Here is an 18,698-nt window from a genome sequence, read left to right as displayed (position 1 = left end):
TACAAAATAACATGAAAACCTTATCACAGGATAAATGGTTCCGTAAGATCTGACGAAATCTGCATACCATTTTGTTCTCTTTTTTTGCTATGAGCTGCTCTCATTTTTCTACAAAGATTGTCTTCAGTTTTTCCAATAAGCCAGGTTCATTGCTTAGCTTATGGGAGGTCCATATGGAAGGATTTTTCTCCTATATAATAACGATTTATATTACTGGACTCAGTAATATAAAAAATCTCTTCCCCTACTATAAACTGTATACCCTTGTTATACTTTTCTGTAACTCCTGTAAGTTTTTCTTCATCATGTTAAACATAATTTATGTTATCCTTGTTTGTATGGATATTTTATCTCTCCTGAAAAACTGCTTCTTCATGAAGCCTAGGTACAGTCATTTTGCTCATCAGTGTCTACCACAGTGCTTGACACATAGTAGGTATTTAAAAAATGTTTGTTGAATAAAGACAGGAATAAAATGGAATGTAGCCTACTACTGCAGTTATAATTAGGAAAATACTTAAATTATGGCTTGTGGTAAATGTGCACAGGTCTTTCTTTCATCCTTTAGGAATCTGCCATTGTATCTTCTTGAGAATAAAATACATTTGTCTTTGAGATCTGAAAAAAACCCTTAATATTCATAGTTGTAGCTGGATTTTTTTGGTGCCGGGGATCGAACTCGGATCCTTCTGCTTGCGCAGCAGGTGGTGGAACCACTGAGCCAAATCCCCAGCCCCTAATATTCATATTTGGCATAGCTATTATACCTTTCTCACCCAACCTATCTATAATAATTTGTATTCAGATTTTTCACTTCACAGTAACTAATAAGGATACCTAGATCAAACAGTTATAAACATAAACAATTACTGTCTAGTAATCAAATAAGGTATTTTTGAAAGTGATAAAATCTATCAGGAAAGGAATATCAAAGGTAAGCTGATACTTAGTTTTTGAAAGCATGGTCTCATTAAAGATACATTAGTCAGATAGGTTAGCTATTTAAGAAAAAGTCAAATTCTAATGAGTAATGAAGCATGTTCATTAAGCAGGAATTGTGTTAAGAGTAGGAAAGGTTTATTGGGGAACAGAAATAGCTTCAGAGACAGGAGGAGACTCAAGTGGGCTGCCAAGCAGGAATTATTTTACAATGAGCAAACAGTAACTGCTAATGCAAATCTTTGATGCATGTGTCTTTTTTTGTGGTTGTTTGGTACTGGGGATCAATTTTGATGCATGTATCTTATTCTGTTGTAAACATATTTACCAAATCTGTGTGGAGATTTTGCTTATATTCTTACTTAGTGACACTTAAAAGTTTTAAAGGTTATTTTTGCTATCATAATATGATACAGGCAATGTATGAAATCAATAAAGAATTCAATCACTATGAATAAAAATTTTATTAACAGGCCCCAGTTTCACTCACTATGTAAGAAATGATTCCTATTAACTTGTCACTAACGTGTAGCTCTCCAGAATAACTGTTTAAAACGTATTCTCAGGAAATAAACATTTTTATTGTTTTACTATTCACTGGATATTCATTATTCAAAAAATTATGAGCAATGCTACAACCAATTTATGCTACACAATAGACAATGTATTCTATGAAAGTCAAATGTTTTCAGAGGCAATATAATCACAACATACATTTTTTGGATTCATGTGTTCACTTACAGTTTGCTTATTGCTGCTTTACAGAAATGGAAGTTTGTACATTACAATAAGGCCTTATTGATTTGTCTGTTACAGAATATACTAAGCATAATAAGTAAATTGGAAAAGCTAGGTTTGAGGCTAGTATCATGTAACAGCAAGTGATACAACAGTTCAAGGCAAAATCAGAATGTTGGCATAAGAAAGGTAAATGGTATAAACTGGACTAGCAATGACTAACATTTAGTAAGTCCAGAAGCACAAATTATTAGGTTTCAGACTTGTTGTTTGTCCATGATAAGAAAAACGTTTCTTCAAATAATCAGTCAATTATTCCATAGTAAACTATTAAATTTCTTTTTTAGAAAATGTTTTCTTATCTGAAGATATGTAAAGTAATCTTTAACACTAATTTAATAACATATGGCACAAATTTTTTTTCCCAGTAAACTATTCCTTTCAATCAGTAACTTCAATCTTGATTTAATGAATTCAGGGAATTTATTTGACTTTCATATGTATTTACAGGCTTTTGTGTTAGTAAGTAAAAAATTTTTAAAACACTTTTTTTAGATTTTAAATAAGTTATTTTCAAGCAACATGGGTTTCAAAATGTGTTAAAACTGACACAAATAAAAGATTGTGTAAAATTACATAATAAAATTCTCTAAAGCATTATTTTTAAAGCATGTAATTTAAAAATTCATAGATAATTTAGCCAAATGTGATGTTATCTGTTCAGTTCTATTTCTGAAGTGAAAGAATACAATTATCATTTGACTTTTTCAACTTTTAAAATGCAATCGTTTGATGACTTCTGACTGAAGGCAAATGAGCAAAGTAGGGTTTAAACAAAGATCAGAGTATGCTTTATGACTCAGTCTCTTATTTTGTCTATCTATCATCAGCAGAATATAGCGGGTCAGAATTTTATTTTGGGGCATAATGTTTTTCTTTATCACTTGTAACTTGTTTAATATCCATTTCTAATGGACCACTGAATACTCAGAGGAAACAAAGTACACTGATGTTGAACACAAATTAATGAAGAATATAAAAATAAATGTGCAAATTCAAAATTCACTTTAAGATTCTTTTCACCAGATCTATAAATTGTGGTCATTTGATCAAACTACTCAGGTTGTCTATTAAGTAAATGTTACTTAAAAAACAAAAAGAAAAAATATTGAGATAATGGTATTTAATTTAGGTTTCCATATAATATTGGAATAAAGACCAAAACACTCATAATGCACTGAGGAAATATTCTAGCAAATGGAGGCAGAAAATTTTTTATTATTTCATTTTAAGAGTAAAATGTTAAGAATTCCAAATATTATCTCATCAGCATTATTTAATGGCATAACATGGTACTAAATTTTAATCTACTTTTTTACTTATATTAAGTCTCTAAATCAAACTTAATATACTATTATAAAATTTAACAAATTTTAATGTCTTCTCTTATATAGCTGAAGACAAACAGCATGTGACATTATGTACTATGAATATTAAAGATTGTGTTTAAATAAAATTTATAAAGCAACCAATGTAAATTAACTTTTCTTATACCAATACAAAAAGAATGTTTAAAATACTACCTAGAGAATATATATTTCTATTAAAGAGATTCAAGAGTCAAGATAGGCTGAGAAATATTGCTATAACATTGCTAAGATTTTTGATCATTTTAAACCCAGAAAAGTTTCAATTAATGATGGAGGAAGTGAGTCACTGATTTTTATACTGCCAAGTGAAATGCAGCAAGCTAGAATAACTGGTTAGTTTTATTAAGGTATCTTATTAAGATGGCTTATTAAGCTACTCACTATTGTTTTCATAGGGCTTTAGGCTGATACTAAACTTTAAAATGTAGGATTCTTTCCTTCCTAACTTTCATAAAAGTCATATATAATTAGCACTGAATGAAATTTTCTAATGTCAACATTTCAAATTTTGATTAACAGGGAATACAAGTCAACCTTATTCAAGTTTAATTCAAAAGACTGGCAACATCCTTTGGGAGACTAGTAGAGATAAAGTATCAATGCAACTTCAAATTTCAGACTAAGCCATCAGACTACAAAGTAAAAGTAATATTCAACTTATTAAGCTGGCATGGTGACAGTCATTTTCTCCACTTGATTTAGTTTTGATTCATAGGCACTATATATTCTCAAATTGAAATAAACATTTAGGGTCTATAATGCAATTAGGATCCTTCTACTGATATAGTATGACCTACACAGAATATGAAAGATATTTGTAATAAAGACAAAGCAATAGTTCAAAAAAGTTATGCAGATACTGAACATAAAAGAAAGAGAAATTTAGGTAGTGGTAGGCTTTCTGGACAACATATAAGTAAAAGCCTGGCAAAATTCTACATGATGGGAAGGACTATAATTATTTAGATTCATACCTTTATATCCCTGAACATTAAATATCATTCAACAGAAATCATAAATAGGTAGGACAACTTAAAAAGTTATCATTCATTAATATTATTGAGTGAAGACAAATTAAGAGTCTCATTTTTTGCCTTTAGCTGCTTCTTTTATACATTATTTAGGGGTAGAACTAGTATGAAGTGAATGAGGTGCTCATCTTAAGTTAAAATTTAAGGGGGCATAAAAACCTCTCTAATAAAAATAGTATTTTAGTGAAATATATATATTTTAAACATGCAAGCTTTTTTCTTTTATTAGTGCATATAATTATACAGAATATTGGGCTTCACTGTGACATTTTCATATGTATATAGCATATTTTGATCCTTTTTCCATATGTCCTTTTAATTAAAATTTTAAACATTAAAATTAATTGAAACACCATGATAAAATACCAACATATTAAATAAGGAAAGTTTCTTTGAAAGATGAATTTTGATAAAAGGTTGGTGGTTTAAGTATATCTGCTATCATTTACATAAGCATAGAATATTTGAGTCAAAAAATTTTCAGTGTAAATTTTAATAATAAATATTGTTCAAAGGCACTTGATACCCTAAATTTCCATGTTTAAGACTATTCTAATTTTTAAGCACTAAACTCCTTAGTGTCTGTAAGTTTTCAGGAACTATTTAGTCTGACTGATTCCACTGCCACAGTTACTTCTTTTAACTAATCATATGGATGGTTGATGGTCTTTGTTTGAATTAATTGCACTAGGAGATCAGGTAGTAATTTTTTAATTCTGTCATTCTATCAGCATTTAATAACTGACATTCTTCTGTACAAAAGTTTTTATCCTCTCTGCCTTTCATCTCTCTGTTTTAGTTTCTCTAAACAAACTCTAAGATTTAAGAGTTTAACATTCTATACTCAAATCATTTTTTCCATGATGCACAAATTGTCCTAAGCTTTTCAAGCTTACTCCTGTGTCCTTTTCAACATAAGCCCATATTTCCACGACTACTGTAAGCACTTTCTTGCTCTCTGGCACAAAGTGATACTGCAGATTAAGTTTATACTTTCCATGACTCAGACCTAGGAGCTTCAGTATCTTTTAATAGGAAGTGGTTTTTAGAAACTAAAATCTGGATACTACATGTGTCCATTGTTGTAAGGCCCTTTGGGCAGGCAGAGGTAAGAAAAAAAATAATATTTAAAATCATTAGTTCATTACTGATAATTCCAGTTCAAATTTAATATTAACGTTTCTTTTCCTAATTCCATTTATTTTATAGTGAAAATCTTGGTCCTAATATTTATTTTTCCCAACCCTTCTATATCTGTATATCTATATCTATATTTGTTTCAAGATGTTGATAACAATAGTACTATCAATTATGAACAACACTGCAAAATTTAAGATTTCTTTGCATTTCTTTTTGTGCTTAGAGTATATGACATTAAGGATATACAGAGTATGATGATCAAAAGATACTTTAGCTAGGCATGGTGGCACATGCCTGTAATTACAGGGGCAGTAGCACTGTGGGAGGCTGGGGCAGTAGCACTGTAAATTCAAGGCCAGTCTAGCAACTTAGAAAGACCCTGTCTCAAGATAAAACTTAAAAAGGATTGGGGATGTAGCTCAATGGTGGTGTGCTTGCCAAAGATGTGCAAGGGACTGGGTTCAGTTCCTAGTATTGCAAAACAAAACAAAACAAATCATCCACCTGAATTATTTTCTCTCTGCAAGTATCTCATGAATTTGAAATACAATTAGCTATATTTATTTTTATGTGTACTCACTTTTCTGTCTTGCTTTTCATGTTTTAAATTTCATAATATTTAAAACATGTACATTCAAAAGTCAAAAGTACACAAAAAGTCATAATTTCAAAAGTTGCACTTCTGTCCTCTGCCTGTAACTCCTTCCCACCACCTCCAAAGGTAACCATTTTCATTAGTTTCTGGTTTATTCTTCCTATTGTCTTTATTTTTATTTTTCAGTAGCCCATGTAATTGATTTTTTTCCAGTTAGCAATTTTCAATATCAACTTTGAGACATCTTTCTTATTCTTTTTTATAGTTGTATTATCTTATGTGAATGAACACTAGTTTCTATGGCTACTTTATCATTTGGATTAATTTTATTTGCTATTAAAATAATACAATTTTTATGCTATTTGATATTCATGAAAGCATATTATCAGAATTGATCTCTAGAAGTGATCTTCCTCAGAGGATAAATGTAATCTTGTTAGATATTGGCAAATTCTCTGTCTAGTTGTTTTACTATCTTACATTCCCACTGGTAATGTATGAGAATACACAGAACCATCTTTACTTCCAATTTTTGAGATCTATTGTAAAATTCTCTTCTTTCAAAAGTTACACACTACTTACATTATTTATGAGACTAAAATATTATTTTTCCATTACTATTTTTAATTCTGGAGAGGTAGTTATAATTTTTAAATTTAAAGTGTATAAGTAGAAGACATTCAATGATTTACATTTATAGGGCACATTATATGTTTCAAAGCACTTTTGTGCATTTGCATTTCATTTGATCCTTACATCCATGTTTCAAAGTAGAGAGAGCAAGATCAGCTCCGTCTTCCAGACTGGGAGGAAACACAACTTAATGATTTATATGTACCTAAGGACTACCATAGGATCTGTTAGTTCACTGATATTTTTACTAGATAATAAGTTGCCTCTCTTTGAACTTGCAATTCTAATGTTTCAATTTATTATATGCTAATGTAACTAGCTAGATAAAAGCATTAGAAATACAGACTTAGGCATTATATTTACTTCACAAATAGCAGAAATAAGAAAGGTATTATTGAGTTAAGTTCATATTTTATTTTGGATAAAGCTTTATTTGTTTGGGTTTAGCTTAAGAATTTTACAAACTATTTAACCAATTCTAATAATAAGATTGATTTTGGAAAAATATGCCACATTTAATTTTGAAATAATTAAAATTTGAAATAAGTTATATAAACATAAGTACCATGATAAATGAAGTGAATTATCCTTTAATATATAAACAATTCTAAGATTTTAGAAAATCAAATGAAAAGTAGCAGAATATAATTTTAAGACTGGAGTAAAGTTCAAAGCCTTCTTTTATAATAAACAATGTCTCCTTATATTCCTTGAAAAGGTAAGAAAAAGTTTTATTCCACATATAAAATGCTTAATCTAAATTTTTAATTAGATTGACTCATTCTTGAGAATAACAAGGATATATTCATCCTATCATATGAGCTTCAAGAAAATATTAAAGTATGACATTAACAAACATTATAAATTGAGAGTCCTCAAACAGAAGCAATGAAATCAGTAAGCATAAATATAAGCCTGATTTTGGTCTTTTATTCATAATGTAAACTGTTCACCACAAAGCACAATCTGTATGTTAAAGATGTCATTTATTTTTGAAGTTGAAAAATAACAAAAAGACTTTAGACCCACAAATAAGAGGTACTCTTTTTATCCTTTTCTGAGACACTGACCTGTATACTCATTTAAAAATGAACACCACATCTTTACATTATTAAATCTTTGTTTTGATCTATTAGTATTCACCAAAGTGCCATTTTATAAAACCCTGCACTGAATAGACAAGGCTGGAGGTGACCATCTGCAGCTTTAGAGTCTGTGTTTGAACTGATGAAAAGAGCTTTGTGTTTTCATTGCCAAGTTTGATTCTTCCAGTCATTAGGCATTCCCCTCAGATCGCATCAATGAAGCCCTACTCCCTTACACCCATGTGTTAAATTCTCCTCTCCTCATGGTTTCCTTTGCCAGCTCTACTCAAGAATGACTACTGGGTCTTAGCCACATTCTTCTCACAGCTGTGTTAAAAAAGAGCATCAGAAAGTCTTCCTAAAACCCATATGTGTATCTGGTCACTTCTCTTTCTTAGGGTCACCTCACATTGTGGTGTGATTATACAGAGTCTCATTCTTGTTCTTGAACTGTGCTACTCCCATCATTCTGGGAAAGATTAGGCCCTCTGTGAGTCAGTACTATAGAACTTGGAAGGCTGATGTGAAATACACATAAATCAGCTCAGAAGGCAGATTACAAGGAAGATGTTTCAAGATACTATTTTTGTGTTATATTTACCATTTATATAGCTTTTCATATGGCAGATGGTTAACATAAAAAGAAATAACATATGTTTACACCTGCTTTTAGGATTCTATTGTATGTGACAAAGGGAAAAGTAAACTGATGATGATGTTCAATGAACTATTAATTTGTATGGTGTAAATGTCAAATCAACTAAAATTAGTAAGTTCTGAAATATCATTTGCTATGTACCTTTGGGAATCTTTTTTATTTATAGTCAGTCTGACAAAACAATCTTCAATAGCATAAATGCTTTTTCATTATACTTAGGTTAAAGAACTGAAAGGAGAAACTGCCTCTGTAGAATTTAAGAATATAAAACAATATAAGGAAGAAGGAAGATAACATTTTAGCTGCTATTGTATGCAATATTGTTATAGAATATTTTCCCTTTAAGTGTAAATGATTCAAAATGAATATACATATATATATATATGGACAGCGTTTTTGATTTCATGGTCAAAGTTACACTGAGACAAGCAAGATTTTTTTCCATTCTATATATTTACTGAGGGCCAAATATACACAAGTGCAAGTCCCTGACTTAGTGGGTAGAAATAATCAATCATGGAATTTTAGAATCCAAGTTAAATTTGTATTTTTACTTCTTTTTGTGTTCAACCGAGATTTTTTCTAATTATACTTTGGGAATAAAAACTGGACCTCACAAGGAGTTTGGACTTACTCTGTGTTTAGATAAATTATACAAGTGCGTGCATCAGATTTTAGAGGACTATACTGAGGATTTAAAATAAGCAAAGACTCTCATTTGTATAAAAGGTATATATTTCCTATATTAACAAATAGATACATTATATCTAATCTATGTGTTTAAGAATAGAGAAAGCAAAGGGAGAAGTTCTGAGTTAGTTATATCAAGTACCTATATATATTATAGCAAACATTATATTAAGTATACTGAGGTTGAGCAACATTGAATCAGAAATGATGGAAATTTCTAAAAATCTAATTTTTACTACTAAAATATTTTAAATATATTAGTGATTAGTGTCATTAAGTAACCTTTCCTAGGGAGTTCAAATCACTTTATATATTTTATTTTTTAATCTACTTTGAAGCTGAACTTCAAATGGACAAGTTCTGTTTTTATAGAAGTACCCAGGAGCTATACAGTCTGTTAGGAGTTAAACAATAAAAAGGATTTTGATTGCAACTAATAGAACCAAGGAAAAAGATACTTGTTAGATTATATATCAGTTCTCAGGAATTTATACAAGCACATGACAATCATATTTGAATTTCTCTGAGGTATAAGAACTCTCGCTTTTTTAGCTTATCAAATTCTAGTCAAACTATGTGTGATCATTGTAAGTGGATTGTATAATTTCCCTAAAATGACAGGAACTCTGTCTGACTTTTAATCACTGTAGTACTAGGATTAATAAGAAAAACAACAAAAAAAAGGAACAAAAAGTCCCATAATTTAGGTTTAAACCAAAAGATTATGGATTATATATCTTTTAGTCTTTTGTTCTTTTTCTTTTATTCCTCTCTATTGTGCCTGCCTGAAATATGTTCATTTGTCTTAGTGTGCAGAAATATATAGCCCACCTACAGTTTATCTACTAGAAGACAGCTTCTGAAATGAATATTAAATATAAGAAATCACATTAAGTTTTTAGCTCCTACTTTCATTCTTGTTTTTATTATTTCTGTAAAGCTAATCATAATTAGGAATCTAATTTATCAGGGAAAGTACAGAATCTAAGATTTAGAGAGCTCATTTTCTTCATTATCCTGGATCCTTCACTTTCTGCTCTACTGGAATCTCTAAAATTCTGAGTTAGGCTTCTATCCTAATAATCCTACATTAATCCTTCCCTGGTATAAGGAGTGAGCCATACAATCAAAAACTATGTTTCTTCTTCATGTCAAAGTGAGACATTTCCCAAAGGTTAAACTATAAGCCCAAATTCTTTAGTTTTATAAATAAGTAAATATGATTATATCTGTCAAACATGGTAGGTATCTCAGTGTATAATAAAAGTAGCTCCAAAAAACCTACTTTAAGTAGTTGATGAATGAGAAAAGTGATCCTGTACAAATATCTAATAGAACTGATAGTTTTCATAAAATATATACTTGTTTGACAGAGTACAAGATTTGGATTTTATCAGTAAACTATGTAATCCAGATATTTGAAAATGTTTGATTCACAACTCTAGAATATTGTATTTAAAAAAGCATATCATGTGTCCAAAAATAGAAATTAATCATGTATAGATGCTGTACATTTTACAATGATTGCTTAAGAGTCATCTGAGTCTATCTTCCACATGTAAATGACAATTAAGCTATATCTAATTAAATCTGGGTTTAGAAGACGCTTTTCAAAATGGATGGTTGTAAATAAACTATCACAAATAAATATTTGACGTATTATTTACTGAGATATGTATCATATTTCACAGAACCTTCAAATCTCAAACATAAAAAACATTTTGAAGAAAAATTTCAGAAATGTTTTAAGGCCTCTCACTTAATACTAATGAATCAATTTAAATATTGTTAAATATCGATTTTTAGCTTATGCTGAGTTGAGAGTTTTTGAAACTTTTTCTTGATTACTTAATCTACAAAGTATTTACAATGTTCAGACATGCTGAATGTTGCCTTATAAATAACATAGTACTACCAAGATTTTCTAGGGAAAAATCACAGGTAAAGTTGACAAGAAGCAGAAAAATTTTATTGAAAAGGTGGTATAATTCTAAAAACATCACAGAGGCTTTTCATATTAAGCTCCTTAAGAATATTTTAGCATAATTAATTTTCCTTATAGTTAAAGTCAGATTCTGGAGCTAGCAATAAAACTAAAAAGTCTATCAGAGTCTTTTGATGAAAATAGTAAGCTTTTTATTTTTTAATCAAGAAACTGTGTTCCTAGCATGCAGAGTCATCTATCCTGTTTTATAATTCAACCTGCAAACAGATTAAGCAGCTGAGTTTGTGGAAAGTATGTTTGCTCTGCACTAAGAACCCTTGAGGGGTACTGCAGTGACTCCCCTGACACTTGGAAAGGAACGATAGTCAGTTCTTACTCATCAGCAGGGAAATTGGCCTGAGAATTCACAATTTCTTTGTAATATCAACTTTTTCATAGAAATCAGTATTTGGCCAAGAGGCGGGAAAAACTTTGCTAGCTGTATGAGTTCTCCTCCCACCTCTGTCAATATCACTAAAAAAGACGCAGGATGCTCTGTATTTCAAAAGACTATTTACTACTTTGAAAATCTATCAATTGAAATGTTTCATCTTGATATTTGATATTTTAATTAGCTTATAAAATTTTAAATGAGAACTCATGCAAATTTTAAGGAACTGATTTTTTTTTTGAAAAGTATAGACACAAGGAGGAATTTCTGAAGAGTTGACAAGTTTTTGCTCATAAATGTTTAAAATTTATAATTTTCTACATCTATATGTCTGATTTATTCATTATATACTTATAGTTTATGAGGAAATTTGAATCTGATCCCTGTAAATCTGGCCTACAATACAGATGATATGTGATAAAAATTATGTCAACGTAAACTCTAGGTCTGCAAGAGATTTTTTAATCTTACAAGCATGGCTGTAATTGCTTTTATTTTAAGTATAACTATATGTAGCATAGGCATGCTAAGCATAGGAAAATGTATTTTAAAAAATTTTCTGGAACTTTTGTTTTAGGCCACAAGAAGCATACTTAGATGGAAAATAGTATATAGTATAAAGCATTATTGAGTTTTAAATCTCTCATGATGATAAAAACATTCATTTAATGAATTAGTATGCCAGCTTTCTCTTTGTTAAATGGGGATTAGAGATGGTCCTTAGAAAAGCTACTATAGAGATAAGTTTTCCCTACAAAGTTTCTGTGTTTTTTAACCTTTTATTTGGTTTCCTGTATCTCTACAGGACTCCTCTGTCCAAAACCAAGTATCAGAAAAAAAAGCTACAAGTCAATCGCGATGTGCTATTCTTCTAAAAACATACTCATTTTAAAAAAAAGAAGTTAACCAAAGTTAAAAGAAATATATAGTGCTTAACCCAAAGGAATTGATTTTTACTGGTGAAATTTCACATTTTATGACAGTTGAGCCAAGAACTATTTTTGGGCAAATGAGTTCTGGCATTCACTGACTTTTACTCTACAATTATGTCCAGGCCAAATTATGGATGGTAATTCTGCACAACTCTTTTTTTCCAGGAATACTCCTATATGTTAAAAATACTTGAGAAAACAAATAATTTCATGAATAAAAAACAAGATACAAACTTGAAATTCTACAATTAGTAATAGTATATAGTCTTTCTCCACTATTGCTAAAAGTTTCATGTCTCATATGTAATTAAACTTTATGAAGTGGTGACTAGAACAGGGTTAAAATCTGGTCACGAGGAAATAAGAGATCCCAGTTCCTAGGAGAGAAGGTCCATGGTGGTCCCAGTGAGGGGAGGTGAGCCAGGCCGACCACAAAGGAAATCATGCTTTTCTATGAACGCTTTGGGTAGTGGGTTGGGAGAAAAAGGTTTTACCTAGGGTATAAAGCAGATCTGAGTACACCTAAAGTTTTCCAATGTATTCCTGAGGGACCAGATTTTACTTTAGTTCATTATCGTATTAACTCATTAAGTCATATTAGTTCATTTGTTTGTAAGTATTTATGAAGTACCTACTTTACAATAGGCATCTGCTTGGATTTTTGGAGGAGATGGGGATATGAAGGTGAGTAAAAATGTTAATGTCTTGGAAAATCTAGGACACAGTAGGAGTAGATAGGAAATATATATTCAAAACAATTGTAACACCTAGATGACTAAGACCTCTATTAAAAGTATGGATTAAGTACTATGAAAAAAATAGAAAAGGATATAAAAAAGAACTGGTAGAAGCTAGTTAAAGCTTCATTATAGGAGTAATGTTTGGGCTGGACATTAGGGAATAACAAAAGTGTGGCCATGTACTAAAAGGTAGGGATATGTTCTTACAAGGAATAACATGTACAAAGATGTGTGGTAAGGATCGTAGGAGAAAACGATACTAGAACAAAGGGAGAAGGGCAGGGATGGCCTCATATGTCATGTTAAAGAAGAAAATAATATGATCCAGATTTTGTGCTAGAAAGATTAACTCTGCTGGTAGTGAAGAGGATAAACCTGAGAGAACTAATTGTGGCCAAACTAGCTTTATGGCTGTTATGACAGACTAGATGAGGAATAATCAGGATCAGAGGAAATGCAATAAATTACTGAGAATGGGTGTAGGGAATCAGGAGATGTTTAGGCAACAGACAACAGAATTTGGTGCCAAAGTAAACGTGAAAGGTGAAAAGGAGAAAGGCAACAGGGACAGAGTTAAAATTATTGAAGTTCATGAACTGAATTAAGACAGAAAATACAGGGGAATGAGGAAGACTTTACTTTCAAGAGAGGGAAATGTAAAGAATTTGGGAACATGACACTGGATCTCAGAGGAGAGATGAGTACTCAAAGATTTGGAAGTTATTTGGGCAATAGTGATTAAAGCCTATGAAAATGGATGACATTTCCTGGACATTATGTAGAGGCAATCTTTACAGCAATCATTATTCAGGGATAGTCAGCAGCCATAATACCTGAAAGAAATGGAATAGAAATAAAGAAGTAGTACAAGGAAAAGAATCTCAGAAAAAGCATTAAGAAGGAGTGATGGGGGCTGGGGATTTAGCTCAGTGGTTCTGCCACCTGTCTCGCAAGCTCAAGGACCTGAGTTCAATCCCCAGCACCAAAAAAAAAAAAAAAAACAAGAAGGAATGGTGAAGAGTATTAAATGATAGAATACATATAAAAGTTGACTGCATTTGTCACTGGTGCACTTACTAACCTTAGTAGTGATCATATGGTTATGTCTTAGCATCTTTATAATTCCCAGACCTCTGAATATAAGCTTTCCATCTCCCTCCCTGTTTCCAAAACAACATTCATAAAGTACATTCATAGGTAAAGTGTATCGTATAAATTTTTAGGACATGTTTCCTATGCTCAAAGGAGGAAAGGCATATAAATGAAACAAATATATATCAACATATAAATAATATAGCACAATAACTATCTTTGGGTATGGCAACAGGCTACAAGGTTCAACAAAGTGAACATGCTACTGACTGGAAAACCTTCTCATATGCATGTTTTTAAAAAAGCAAAATATACAGATACACACAAAAAGAATGCTTTTACTTTCTAGGAAAATTGAGAAGACTGTAGAGAAAATGCAATTGAACTGTTCTTGCTATACTAATGAATACAATGATACTAATAATACAGTTTACACAAAGCTTATAATAGTAACTGACACTGCACTAGGCATTTACCTGTTATTAAATTTATTCTTCACAAGAACACTGTCTCTGAAGTCAGTACTACTGTCTCAGCTTATCTGAGGGACTTTTCCTCATACAAGGTAAGTAACTTGCTCCAAATCTCACAGGAAATAAGGAGGGAAGCAGGCATTCAAACCAGGACTTTCTTACTTGATTACACAGCCCGTTTTCTGTCCTCTATGCTGCACTGACTCTCATAGGAGAGGGGGCAAAAGGCTCCAAGCAGAGGGCTGGATGTATGCAAAGGCATTAGTCTTGAAAAGGCAGAGTCCTTTTGAAGAATGAGGTGGTGCAATGTGGAGAGAGATGACAAGAGGATATGTAACATACATTTTTCTTTTGCATGTATTATTTCATCTTATTCTCATAAAACATCATGAGGCAAGAGCATCTTTGTTCACATTAGCACGAGGTTTTAAAATAAAATGTCCAAGTTTACACCTACTCATTGTGAATCCAAAGCTTGAGCTTTTAAACCATTATGCTATATTGCTAAAGACATGGAAGCATGTTTCTTCATTTTTACCATGATCATATATAAGTTGTAAAACAAAAATGTGGTTAAAAATGGACCACTGATATAGCAGTTAGAAATTACTGGCGATTTTGGAAAGAACAATTTCAGCATAAGAACCAGCTATAGTAAAATAAGTAGCAGAAGAATGAATGGGAATTGAAAAATTAGTGATGGTGACTAAAAATTAGTTATTCAAGAAATTTGGCTGCAAAAGGGAAGAGGTAAGTCAGATCTCTTTAGTTTTAATTTTAAAATGCTTGGAATACTGATATATTTTCAAAGACTTTCCAACATGTTCATTAATAGCAGTAATTTCGGATTGTAGAGAGAAAATTAATATCATCTTACAAATTAATATCATCTTATTAGTTGGTTTCTTTTCAGAGGATAATCTTCATCTTAAACCAAATAAAACAGACTGATGGCCCCCTTCACTGTAATGAAGATACACTATGCCTAAATGATGGCAATTCAAAATGAAATATAATGAATTCAACTTTAAAAGGAACCTGCTCATATTTCATCTAGGCTTGTTGGAAATCATAATAAAAGATTTAACATTTTAATTTAACACTTAACTCTTGTAAATAACATAGCTGTTGTATTAAATCTGATTAACAGATCGGAGACATTCCATTAAAAAGTTTTCATCTGTCTAGGATTAAATGTGCAAAATAAGGATGATATACATACACAAAGTTTGTTAAAATACTCAATTTAAAGCATTATCTGAGGTGATGTTCATTCTACTTTTTGGTATACAAAAGTTCTTTGTTTTTACAAAATGATAGTGATAGTTGATGAGATATAAAATTAAAAAAATAAAAAGCTGACAATATTTCTATTTTTGGAAAACCAAATTGGCATCTGGGAGCTACTGTTTTAAAGAATTTTAGTCACATGTAGAAATTAAAGGATTACATATAAATAAAACTTTGTAATTACTTATAGACTTTGAGCAAATAGAGCTAAATCAGGTCCTGACTGTCAAGGGTTACTGATTGTGATTTACAATGAAATGCAATACATTTATGTACATCATGGCTCTTAGACTGTTAATGTACATTGTGAATAACTACATAGTTTAGGACTGAATATTAACCTAATCATTAAACCTAAAAATGTATAATATTTATATAGGGCAAGAGTTTAAATGTACATTGGTAGTAGATATTAATATACATAATCTGTAAACTGTTTTAAAATGGTTTTGACTACAGTTTCACCCGACTTTGGGCTATTAATTGAAATATAATTTCAAAGATGTTGTGGAAGTTGTGATTTATTTTCAAATGAGAAGCAGGAGGAAGTAAGAAACATTGAAGTGAGCACTGCTTCATACTATAAAAGTAGAAAAAAAGATTATGGAAAAAGGTATGTACTAAAAATTTAAGGTGATTTTGTGAATTCTGTAGTGCTGTTAACAATATATAAAGAAGGTCAGAGTGACAAGTTCTATTATATTAAAATTTCCTCAGAAAATTCCACTACAGTGTTCAAGTTCCATCAATTAACAAGTGACACCTTCACCTGGTAAATTGTTAACATTCTGCTAGCTGGCATAAAGAATGACTGATTATGCAGCTCTATTTAAATTTTAATAAAAATGAAAAGATCATTCAAAATAAACAAATATAATTATGCATTTCAAAAAGCTGTACTGAATACTTCAGAAGAGCAACACATGAAAATTAATTTCACTGTACTGAATTCTATGGATTTAGAGGTCTCAGATTGCAAGGTCATAGTTGATTCCAGCTGGATTATCATGAACCTAAATGAGTACAGGTGGTAACTTGACTGCCTCTTCTTTTTGCAAATAACTTTGCCTATTAATATGAGTGAGTGGAAGGATTTAAATAGTATGGGCTCCATAAACTGATGAAGATCTGTTATTAAATAAAAAGCCTGTCCTAAATAGTAATAATTATTCCCAAGAAAATGATTTTTGACCCCAAACATGGATTATGATTTGTAATCTAAAAAAGCTCATTTGGTTTAATCTACCTTTGTCTTAAACCATTAACAGTACAAATGATACTACATACATAATGTTTAGTTCTCAAAAGAAGAGGGTTTGTGTTTTGTTTTGTGTTTTAAAAATAATCCAAGATCATTTTACTTACTTCTGAACTTTTTCATTGGCCACCTGGGAGGTTTCCACTGCATGCTGAAGCTGTAATTCCATGTTTGCTCGCTCTGTCAGAGCTTGCTGCAGTTGGGTAGCCAGTTCCTCATTTTGTTGTTGAGTGATGGAAACAATGTTCTCTCTGTTTTTCAAAGCTTCTTCATAGGTACTAAGGGTATGGTTAAACTGATCCTTTAGGTTTTCTTCTTGAGATAAAGATTTGTGTAAACTGAGAAAAATATCAAAATAATTTAAATATAAATAAGGTAGGCTGACCAATCAATGATTCATTTAATACAAATCTCCATTTAGAAATTTCCACTTCTAAAAATCAATACAGATACTTAATGGGTAAATGAAAATAGTATTTATATCAATATTATAATTGATAATTATTCCATAACTTGGCTTGTAGGTTTAAAGCTCTCCAGACAAATGATTATCTATGCTACCAAAGCACACAGAAAGATACTGCAAGATGTAAATTTAATTATATCAATGTAAATATTACATTCAATTTTCTTTAAAGGAATAGCAGAGAATTGGAAAATAGAGTATCTCTAGGTAAATGAAACAATATAATAAGCCAACGGCAAAGAAGTGGGAAGTGAGAGAATGGGCATCAGTTTAGGAGATCTAGGGTCTATTCTGCTAAGCACTTAATGAGAATGAATGAGGTTTGTGCAAATACCAACCGACTGGTCAGTATTTTCACACAGAATTTTCTACTTGTCACAGTTGGGATAGTATAATGAAGTTAAAACCACTAGTCAGATTGCACAGAAATAATATGTATTCAGATATATATTTTATGGTTAATGAATCTTATGCCAAATACATCCACTTATTAAGTCATACAGAGAAATAGCATATAAATTAAGACTAAATGAATGCAGAAGAAAATGCAGATAAATAGAATCCTAAAATGCTAAAGGTCAAATCTTTGATATGTCATTACACCTACCACCTGAGGTTATTTCAAAATGGCTCCAAGCACCTCACTCAATTAAATAAAGACATTTTGAAAATATAAATATTTAATAAGGGAAATTTAAAATCCACATAGGAGATGTTCTTTTTTATTAAATAAAATCATTTCAGTATATGCATACAAAGGAAATGGGGTTTGGAGACTTGAAGTACAACAACCTACATATAATACAGATTAATCATGTGAAAGAAAGCAATATAATTCTTAAAGATGCAAAAAGCTAGTCAGAGAACTTTAGATGGGCCTTATATCTGGTCTGTTACTTTATTTAAAACTGTTCAAGTTATAATTATTTATTTTAAGGTTACCTATTAGCCTTTACAGTGTTTTCACTTTGGAGTAGGTGTCACATAGAAATAAAATGCACATGAAAAAAGGAGAGGTGATAAATCAAACAAAATCATTTGAAAATTCAATTTATTCCCTAAGCAAAGAGACTGTTGCTGAACTCTGGTGAGTTGTTTACTATATATAAAATTAGAGTGATGTGCAGATGGAC

General features: G+C 30.9%; 1 protein-coding gene across 12 annotated transcripts in view; it reads right to left on the bottom strand.

Moving 5' to 3' along the window:
- The window catches only part of Mipol1 (mirror-image polydactyly 1), a 277,529-nt gene that overhangs the window by 53,609 nt on the left and 205,222 nt on the right, over positions 1-18,698 (bottom strand). For 11 of the 12 annotated variants that reach the window (XM_087208007.1, XM_087208004.1, XM_087208005.1 and 8 more), the window contains one exon: positions 17,207-17,437. In XM_087208007.1, the coding sequence (XP_087064133.1) occupies positions 17,207-17,437 (231 nt within the window). Of the gene's footprint in view, positions 1-516; positions 14,835-17,206; positions 17,438-18,698 lie in introns of those variants that run through there. The other variant, XM_087208013.1, reaches the window with a different exon arrangement.

This window comes from Heterocephalus glaber, unplaced genomic scaffold (assembly GCF_053883595.1).
Source record: "Heterocephalus glaber isolate CG9 unplaced genomic scaffold, H.glaber_assembly_v1.0 deba00000901, whole genome shotgun sequence".
Taxonomy (NCBI): domain Eukaryota; kingdom Metazoa; phylum Chordata; class Mammalia; order Rodentia; family Bathyergidae; genus Heterocephalus; species Heterocephalus glaber.
This window is presented reverse-complemented; position numbering and strand designations above follow the sequence as displayed.